At 38.7% G+C, this 10,697-nt stretch overlaps 1 protein-coding gene across 1 annotated transcript in view; it reads right to left on the bottom strand.

Moving 5' to 3' along the window:
• Nucleotides 1–10,697, bottom strand: part of THSD7B (thrombospondin, type I, domain containing 7B) — a 724,891-nt gene that overhangs the window by 451,541 nt on the left and 262,653 nt on the right. The window contains exons 10-11 of the mRNA XM_010853704.1: nt 7,734–7,863; nt 2,946–3,049 (exon numbers count right to left, since the gene is read on the bottom strand). Coding sequence (XP_010852006.1) covers nt 2,946–3,049; nt 7,734–7,863 — 234 coding nt within the window. The remainder of the gene's footprint in view (nt 1–2,945; nt 3,050–7,733; nt 7,864–10,697) is intronic.

Below are 10,697 nucleotides of genomic sequence, written 5' to 3'. Positions count from 1 at the left end.
GCATGGGAGGTTCCTATAGGTGAATTGCTGTTTAGGTCCTTCCAATTGTGGAGTACAGCCCTGCCGTCCTCTGCAAAGGGCTTTTCTCCATTTGAGAAACAGCTTTTGACCAGCTACTGGGCCTTCATAGAGGCTGTATGCTTAACCACACACCCTGACCTGCCCATCATGAACTGGATATTATCTGAGATATCAAGCCACAGGTAGGGCATACACAGCAGCACCCCATCATCACATGGACATGGTATATATGTAATCATATATTACATTGGGGGGCACCCAAATGGACAGCTGTGACACTAACCCCTTTCTGAGACATCCATGAAAGACAGAGTGAAGGAAGTCATCCTGATGTATAGAACTTCAAGCAGCATGTATGGTTGTTCACTTTGCTTGGAAGGAGAAATGGCCAGCTGTGGGATTAAGTACAGACCCACAGGCTATGGCCAATGATTTTGCTGGATGGCCAGGGACTTAAAGGAACACAATTAGAAAATTGGTGACAAGAAAAGGTAGGCAAGTGGTATGTGGATAGGCTTCTCTGAATTGGCAACAATGTGAACAGATTTGTATGCAATATTTGTATCCCATGTGAATGCTTCCTAAAGGCTGACCTCAGTTGAGAAAGATTTTAATAAGCAATTGAATAGGATGACCTATTCTGTGGATATGAGTCAGCCTCTATCCTCAGCTACCCCTGCCATTACCTAATGAGCTCCTGCACAAAGTGGCCATGGTGGTGGGAAGGAAGGTTATGCATGGACTCAGCATGGGCTTCCACGCATCCAGGACAACTTGGCTATAGTCATGTCTGAGTGCTCAATCTGCCAGCATCAGGGGCCAGTGCTGTGCCCCCAGTATGGACCATTCCCCAAGGTGATCAGCCAGCTACACGGTGGCAGGTTGATTACATTGGACTACTTCCATCATAGGATGTGCAGTGCTTTATTCTTACCAGATAGGTACTTATTCAAATAGGATAAGGATTTGCCTTTCCTGCCTGCAATGCTTCTATCAAAATTACCCACTGCAAGATAAAAATGATCACTTGCCATCTGCCTCTACAAGGATGAAGTCACTAGCCACTGCAGTCACTGATCTTCAACACACTCAGAAAGGAGTTCAGGGCAATGATCAGGAATGAGGCACTCTGTGCTCTGTGATAAACTAGCAGACAAGGCCTTCAGATAGTTAGGTATTTTCAAGAGAAGATTTTGTGAGCTCAAATTCTTGCATCTTATATCTAGCAAAGCACTGAAATCATTAACGAAGACATCTGTTCCTCAAGACTAGCAGCAAGTCTCTGGCAAAAGGTGTGCCTGATAAAATGTATCCCCCTTCACAAGAAACATATACATAATACTGACCTCCCCCAGTCCCTCTCTGGAGTAGCTCCTCAGCTACTTAACTCACAATTCTCATGTTGCTGCATTTTTTTTCAGTTGACACTATCATCCTTACAGGATAGGACTTACAGGACACCTTGTCCATCATCATGATATTCCACACAACATTGTTTTGGATCAAGGATCTCACTTTCCAGCAATTGAGATCTGGCAATGTGCCCATACTCATTGATTCCACTGGTCTTACCAAGTCTCCCACCATCCTGGTTTGATATAAGGGTGAAAAGGTCTTTTGAAGACTTAATTACAGCACCAGTTAGGGGGCAATACCTTGAAGGGCTAGCGAAAAGCTTTCCAGAAGCATCCAACATGTGGTGTTTTTCTTTTTTTCTCCCATATCCAGGATTCGCAGGTCCAGGAGTCAAGGGTGGAAATGGCACTGGCATAACTTACTCTTACCCCTAGTGATCCACTAGGAAAGTGTTTGCTTGCAGTTCCTCTGCAGTCTTATGTTCTGCTGCCCTACAGTCTTATTTCCAGAGGGAAGAATGCTTCCACTAAAAACAGCTATGATTTCCTTGAACGGGAATTGAAAACTGCCACCCACCCACACTGGGCTTCTTACACCCGGGACTCAACAAAGAAGGGAGTTATTATGCTGGCTGAGATGACTGATCCTGACTAATATGATAACCTATGCAAGAGGAAGAGAAATAATTCTCAATATGCTTTTCAGCTGAATTATGAAACCAGTGATATACAGCCAGTCCTACAAGGTCTGAGTTTGGCTACATACATCCCTTTAGTGACAGAGTGGTCAGGTTTTAAGAACAAAGCCTTCTTGTTAAGCCTTATATTATTGGCATGTGAATTCTGAAAGAAACAGAACAGTGAGCAACCTGATTACTTTCTGAGTGCTTTTCAGAGATTTCAATATGCCATACTTTCTCAGCATTGATGATAAAAGGCACTTACATGCAGATCCAGAAGTCAATTCATAAGATCTTCCAGAAAAAAAATTTTAAATATGGAATGCATCACAAATCTGCATGTCATCATTATACAGGAGAAATGCTAATCTTCTCTGTATTAGCCCAATTTCAGTATATGTGCTGCTGAAGCAAGCACCAGAAATTTTAATAATTCCTCTCTATGCATATTCCATATGAAACATACAGCAAGTACATACATAACAATCAGGTGTAAATCATGATTGCTATGATTAGTTAATTCATTCAGCAAGTATTTAATGAGCATCTAAAATGTACAATATATATTATCAGATCCAATTTCAACACATCCCTTCATTCTTTGACTAATATCCAATGTGCATTTGGACCATCAGCACTAGGGTATGCTAAAGACTGAGAACATGTACTTTCTTACATTGCATTAGTCCCTAGGTGCACTAGCTAGCTATGGTTAAAAGGTGGTCTAATATCAGCATGAACTAATGTCAACCTTAAACTCAAACACTCATAAACAATCCAATCCAGCAAGATCACAACTTATCCAAATATAAAAAGAGATACCAATTTATAAAAGCAATATAACTTTGAATTATATTTGATTAGAAAAACTGTTTTGAAATCCCCTTACCTCTTATTTGCACTCCCTTTCCGCAGGTTTCACTGGTGCCCATTAGTCCCTGCCGGACAGACTCTGGCACGAGGACACAGGGGCTCCATTTCTGTGGCCTCCATCTGTGATGACAAAGAACAGCAGACTAGAAATTTCACCACGGCAAACATACAAAACAAATACTGGAAACAGATGAATTTGAAACCCAAAGCATAAAGGTAGTAATTCAATAAAAATGGATTTGAAACCGATGTTATAAAAGGGAGCCCTGGCACACACTAGGGATGGCATCAGTCTCTCTGCCCCAGATCCATAGTTAAAGCAGTAATTCCATTTTTTAAAAATGTGGACATTTTGCACAGAAGCCTTAGTGGATATAGCAAAGTGGCCATAAAGAAACATTAGAGGCACAGATCAAATCTAGAAGGTTTAGCTCTGTATGAACTTAAAATTGTTTAAAGAAAAACAATATAAAAAAAGAATCAAAGAAAGAAAATTCCTATGCCCCATTTGAGCATTAGAGAATCAAGGTGATAACATGTGAAAATTTTAGGAACAAGCCTTCATACTTGATCTTCTGCCTCAAAATTTTTACAAGGTGCTTCCCAGAACTTTGGGATAGCTCAAACATCTCAATAGGTTATAGAGTAAAGACAAGGCAGGAGGCCGTAGGGACTTATCTTATGCGATGGTTTCTCTCAGAGAAGAGAAATGGAACTGTCTCTGAGGAATGACCCATATTTCTTCTCCACAGAGGGAAGAGTATGTACGGAATCCTTCTGGCTTGCCTGCGTCTGTGTGTGTGTGTTTAAGGTGAATAGAACTCTACTTTTATGACCTGCAGGGCAGACTGTGACTTGAGCCCTTAAACCTGTGTCTTTGGAATGTTCCAGAAAACCCAAACCCTAAATGTAGCCACAGATTTTGCTCTTTCATTGAGTACATTTTTGTACTTTTTCACATAATCCAATACCTCTGATAAGAAGTGCTAATTAAAAAAAAAAGAAACAGAACCATAGCAAAAATATTATTGACCAGTTTGGCAGGATGAGAAACATGGAGAGAGCGGTTGTACTTCAATGTGCATACAATCAAAACTATAGAACTGTACACTTAAAAATGGTTAACATGGCAATCTCTGCTGTACAGCAAGGTGATCCAGGTTTACACATATATGCATTCTTTTTTTAATATCCTTTTCCATTATGGATTGGTACAACATTGTACATCAACTATACTTCATTAAAAGAAGCTAATTTAGAAAGAAAAGGTTACAATGTAACTTTTATGTTATATGATTTTTATCACAATAATAAAGAAATCTCAGCAAGAGAAACAATAATGTATAACAGAATATGGAGTAGACTTCCTTTGTTCAGGAAAAATCACCTTAAGGAACCCTTTTAGTTATGTGAACATAGATTAATATAGCATGTGAAGATCACTTAGTATAACCCACATATTAATTAATTAACATCATTTATCTCAGCAATCACCACCCTCTCCTCTGTCTAGACTAAGTGAATCTCACTTACTGGAGGTGAGGCAGTGAGGGTGTTAAGAAATAGATACAGACTGTCTTGCAGAAAAGCAAAGTACATTAAAATGTAAAAGTGAAAAAAAATACATATCAGTGACCTCATTCAAGTGACCTCCATATTAAGAACAACTGAAGAGCTGGAGAGAAACCAGGAAACAACAGAAAAACCTGCCCCATTTTTTAAAAAAATCACCTATTACTTTTTAAGTAGTTAGAAATTTGCTTTGTAGATGCAAAGACTCATTAAGTATAATTCTAAAACACAGACGGAAATGGTAAGGGAGTTTAGTCTAGCTTTTCAATTGGGATATGTCATTCACTCAGATCCCTCAAGTTCCTAAAATACTTACTAAAGTGAGACCAAGGAATTCAATTTAGCTTAGTGTGCTAAATAGAAGGGAGAAATGTCAAGAACTCTTGTTAGATTCACAGTTTTAGAAGGATAAGCCTGAGCTCAGAGCGGTTTCGTGACATGCCTGAGATTGCACATGAAAGGGCAGGCCAGCTGTCGGTCCTGAATCCTTAGATGCTCAGCCACAGACTCTGGGAGACATCCCACTGCCGATTCTATTTAGGGGTATATCACCCACACCGTCTTCCCTCTTGCTTACATTGTCAGCCATCCAAATGTGACTCAATTGAATATTGTCTATCTTGAATGAACGTTACTTAAGAAATGGCCAACACAAGAGGGGCACTCTGACTTTCCTTCTGCTTCCCTCCTTCTGCCTCCTTCCTTCTGCTTCCCCTTGAAAGCAGGAAATAATTCTCTTCTGTGAGCGGTGCCCTTCCCGCCCACATCTGAAGGTAGAAGGAAACCCTTACCACTAGGGAATTCAGGTTGTATAAACCTTGATACTTTTAAAATTTAATACCCCAAGCTCAGACTCTGTTTAGATTTTTCATGGATTGAGCACCCAAAGCCGACATTTACTCATCCAGTCAATTCTTTACTAATTTATTGTTTCTCTGCCTAAAAAGGATAAAAGCTTCCTGCTTTGGCCACTTCTTAGGTTCAATTTCTATGGGATCTCCATGCGTATGAATTAACATTTGTTGCATTTTAATACTAACCTATCTCATGATAATCTATCTCATGTCAATTTTATTATTAAGAGAGCTATAAGAACTCATGAAGCGTAGAGGGGAAAATTTCCTTTCCCCAACACTAACTTAAAATTAACATAGTGGGAAATGCTCAAATTCATAGAAAAAATTCTATAGACATTGTGATTCTGTTTTAAATTGTGAATGTCTCATCTTGCTGCTGCTGCTGTTAAGTCACTTCAGTCATGTCCGACTCTGTGCGACCCCATAGATGGCAGCCCACCAGGCTCCCCCGTCCCTGGGATTCTCCAGGCAAGAACACTGGAGTGGATTGCCATTTCCTTCTCCAACGCATGAAAGTGAAAAATGAAAGTGAAGTCGCTCAGTCGTGTCCGACTCTGAGTGACCCCATGGACTGAAGCCCACCAGGATCCACCATCTATGGGATTTTCCAGGCAAGAGTACTGGAGTGGGGTGCCATTGCCTTCTTCACCAATGAAGGGAAGGCAAAACCTAAAGAGGAACTGTATGCTTAAAATTCAAGGGTGTTTGACTAAGAGACTCATGCTGATAAGTTGGACACACTATCAGCATCAGGAGACATGATACAATCAGGCAATCCAGGAAGAGTGGAACTAATTTTTTGGGAAAATGGCAGGAGGTCATTTATGGAAACAGGTTCAAGAATGAGTGGCTACACTGAAGTACCACAAGAGGGCAAAGAGAGTGGAGAGTAGGAAGAGAGACCGCTAACAGTTTCCAAGATTTTCTCTGATTATAATAGCACCGGGTTCAGAAAATGTGTAACATTACTTGATTTGGCTATTGTTTTTTTCAATTGACTACTTTCTCTGACAGCTCTTTCACTGAGCTAGAAGTTTCAATATTTAAATGTGGCACAATAGGATGGATATTGACAGTGTTCCCACAATGGCCTGGCCGTTGATGAAGAAATACTGGCAGTCTGGGCTTGTTCCAGGGCTGATTCATGTCTTTCCCAAACTGGTTGTTAGATAGGAACAAAGGAGGAAGTGATGATGAATTGATCATGATTGGGGCTTCTTTCTAGCTAATGGGAGCCCTTCTTAAAAAACAAAACACGACAAAACTTATATTTTCCAGAATAAATTAGCTCATTTTAAAAATATATTTATTTGTATTTATTTATTTGGTTGCACCCGGTCTTAGTTACAGCACGTGAGATCTTTAGTTGAGGCATGTGAACTCTTAGGTGTGGCATGTGCAATCCAGTTCCCTGACCCAAGATCGAACCTGGGCCCCTTACATTGGGAGCTTGGCGTCTTAGCCATTGGACCACCAGGAAATCCCTAGAAAAAATTAGCTCTTGAATCACATAGACTTAAGATACAGTTTCTCAATGAGGGAAAACCCTAGACATTTTGAATAAAGGCATTTTTAAGTATGCTGATAACAACATGAATTATTAAGACCTGGGGCTTGTTTCCACAAATCAATAAAACCCAACAGTGATTGAATTTAATCCAGAAGTATTAATACTTTAAAGCAGTGCTTCAATCTGATGTTAAAAGAATGAAAGTTTATGACTAAAGACACAAACCTCAGGTACTGTTTTTATAAATAATAATCACTTTCTTCCCAGAGGGGCAAATATGGGTAACATATATAGTTTAAATGTTACTCATTTTCTTTTTCTAAAGACAAAAAATTACCCATAGGTTAAAATTTTTTCCTAAGATTTCTTAAAATATGTACATGACAAAAATTGAGAACCAAAACCATTTTTGAACTAAAATAAACAACTGTTCAGGCAGTATACATTTGTTCTTAGTTCTTGATTACAGGCTTTAGGATGAGAAAAATAGAATGAGGTAAGGTGTGTGTATGTGTGTGTGTGTGTGTGTGTGTGTGTGTGTGTGTCTAGTAAGGACCTCAACCTGCATATCTTTGAATCCTAATCCTGAAAACTGATTACCTGGGTGGCTGAAGTCAAACAGCTCAACTGCAATCAAAATCTGGCTGTTACCTTTTTTGTTTTAAATTAGACTTTCATACTCTTTACTCTCTCGAAACATACTCCAGAAAAGGGGAAAATGGTGAGATATTTGAAGATAAAAAAAATACTACCTCTTTGTATTTCTCACTACAAGTGTTTCATATAATAACCACATACTATATAAGAGCAAATAGGTCATGGCTTATACTAAGGTCTAATGATTATTTTGAAAGTAAGTAATTACCGATATGTGGAGCACAATGACACATCTTCACACTCTCGCTCTTCAAATAAGGTATCTGGGCATTCTTGGCCTCCGTTGGCTGCTTCTTGGATGATAATCCTATATCGAGACTGTTTTATTGTAGCATTTCCTGAAGTAAAGGAAAAATAAAATAATAGTGCCCTTTTATGTGGAGGCAAAGAAAAGTCCAGGGATAGAGAGCAATTTAATAAAGAAAAAAAAGAAAAAAGAAGAACCTATGGAAAGACTACCTGGGAAATGAGAATAATAAGAAAAGACCAGAGATTAATACTCAACCTTACTTCTATGAGAAAGACACATCACACTTACTGTGATTTCAAATCTGTATGTTCTAATATGGGAAGATTGTTTCCCACTGATAATATATTTTAATTAATCAGAATCTATATTATATTTTGCATATACTTCAGCATAATCTGAAAGGCCCTTGAAATACTCTTTGATCTCAAAGCAAAAGCTCAGGGGGTTAATGTTTTACTATTAGCAATTCTCTCCCTCAGGTGGGGTACTTCCTTCTTTAGGCTACTTTTTACTATGCAAACACTTATTAAAATTAATACATTACTAACATATTTATTAATGGGAATTAGTTTATTAGATTTCTTATTCCTCACAACCTGAGGTAATATGTGTATAATTGGAATTTAGAGAAGAGGCAGTAAAATTACAACAGAACAAACATTATCTTCCTGGTTATTTTGCTGACCCACAGAAGTAGTAATAGGCACCTGGATAAAAAGACAGCTGATGTTCACTTTAATGTGTGAGGCATTCATTTCATAATCTTTAGATGCCTTCTAATCAACAACTACTTCCAAAATCAATGACAGTGCTTAGCAACTATTTCAACTGCCATGTGTAAGATACTGTGCTCAATACACAGATACAAAGTCTTGAATTTGCAATGAAATGGAAAGAAGAAGAAGGGGCAGACAGTCACACACCTAGTTATTTGGGCTTTGCAGAGTGAGATGCGTCAGACACTGGCACAGTATTAGGAGAGTACAGAAGAAAGCATAATCATGTGGGGAAACCAAAGACAGTTCCTAGAGAAGGTGGATTTTATTCTGGCATTGGAGGGATAAGTAGAAAAACAATTTTTTTTTCCAAAAAGCAAAACAAAAATACCAGATGATATTGCTTATATGTGGAATCTAAAATATGACACAAAGGGACCTCTGTGAAACAGACAGACTCACAGACATAGAAAACAGGTTTGTGGTGGTCAAGGTGGGGTGGCGGGGGAGAAAAATTGGGAATTTGGGATTAGCAGATGTATATAGGATGGATAAACAAGAAGGTCCTCATATAGCACACAGAACTATACTCAATATTCTGTGATAAACCATAATGGGAAAAATATATTTTTAAAAAGAATATATATATATATATATATGAATCACTTTGCAGAAGACATTAACATAACTGTATTTCAATAAAAAAAAAAGAAAAACATAAAGTCTGAAGCCATTGCAGGTCAAAGAACCAGTGTGAGAAAAGACACAAAGCTGTAAGAATGCATGGACTTCACAGAGAAAGAGAACAGAACTGCATTCAGGAGGGTGTATGTGTGTGGGGCTTGTGTGCAGGAGCTTCTGGTGGCTGGAGGAAGAACACAGAGAAGGTTATAAAGAATGGAGAGGAGATGCCTAGGAGAAAACCAAATTAATTTTTAGGTTTAAGACAGCTAATGAACCTAATCATACAAAGAAGGAAATTTCTATAACCAGCAAACTAAGTGGAGCCAAAAAAAAAAAAAAAAAGGAAAAAAAAGGAGCTTTTACTAAAATTATATATTCATATGGTTTCTCAAAAATAATTAATTCAAAAAAGACTTCCTGAGAAGCAACAGACCTACATGCCATTCCCTGTCTTCCTCCTTCCAGAACATTCTGAACTCTATCTGTATTTAGTTCTTCTGTGGTTACCTCCAAATCTATAAATAATATGTACATGTCATCACTAGTTGTTTTCTTAACTTTAGACATCATCTATTGACTTTCTTCTGTAATCGATGAATATTTTTTTCCACTACTATTCAACTTTTTTTTATAACTGTATCATGATTTTTATGCCTCTCCTCATTATTTAAAGGTTTTATATGACCTGCATTTTTTCTGTCCCACTTCTTACTCCCGTCCTCCATCAGATCAGCCACTATGTTTCTAAAGAGTCTTTCCGGGCAGATGAACTTCCTTTTTTATTGCCATCCACTTCCTGCTACATTAAGTCCTGTCTTCCTGTGCTGCATGGTCTGTTTCTATGCTCTTCAGTCTTTGTCCACTGAATCTTTCATAAACAAGTTTAGATCTCTCAACCACTGATGGAACTCTTTGTTTTTGACAAAGAATTGGGAATTTTAAAATCCATTTCTACCACTTTAATGAGATTATGAGAAGGGGAGACTAAAAGTTAGGGAGATGCATGAGGCCTTTGGGGGCTTCCCTTGTAGCTCAATCAGTAAAGTATCTGTCTGCAATGCAGGAGACCTGGGTTCAATCCCTGGGTCAGGAAGATCCTCTGGAGAAGGACATGGCAACCCACTCTAGTATTCTTGCCTAGAAAATCCCATGGACAGAGGAGCCTGGCGGGCTACAGTCCATGGGGTCACAAGAATTGGATGCGACTTAGCGGCTAAACCACCACCACTGCCATGAGGTGTTTTCCATCTGCTGCCTTTTTTGGCCCTTCTTTGCCAACATCTGCTGGATCATGGAAAAAGCAAGAGAGTTCCAGAAAAACATCTATTTCTGCTTTATTGACTATGCCAAAGCCTTTGACTGTGTGGATCACAATAAACTGTGGAAAATTCTGAAAGAGATGGGAATACCAGACCACCTGATCTGCCTCTTGAGAAATCTGTATGCAGGTCAGGAAGCAACAGTTAGAACAGGACATGGAACAACAGACTGGTTCCAAAGAGGAAAAGGAGTACGTCAAGGC

The sequence above is a fragment of the Bison bison genome, unplaced genomic scaffold (genome assembly GCF_000754665.1).
Source record: "Bison bison bison isolate TAMUID 2011002044 unplaced genomic scaffold, Bison_UMD1.0 scf7180017864330, whole genome shotgun sequence".
NCBI classification, from domain to species: Eukaryota; Metazoa; Chordata; class Mammalia; order Artiodactyla; family Bovidae; genus Bison; species Bison bison.
This window is presented reverse-complemented; position numbering and strand designations above follow the sequence as displayed.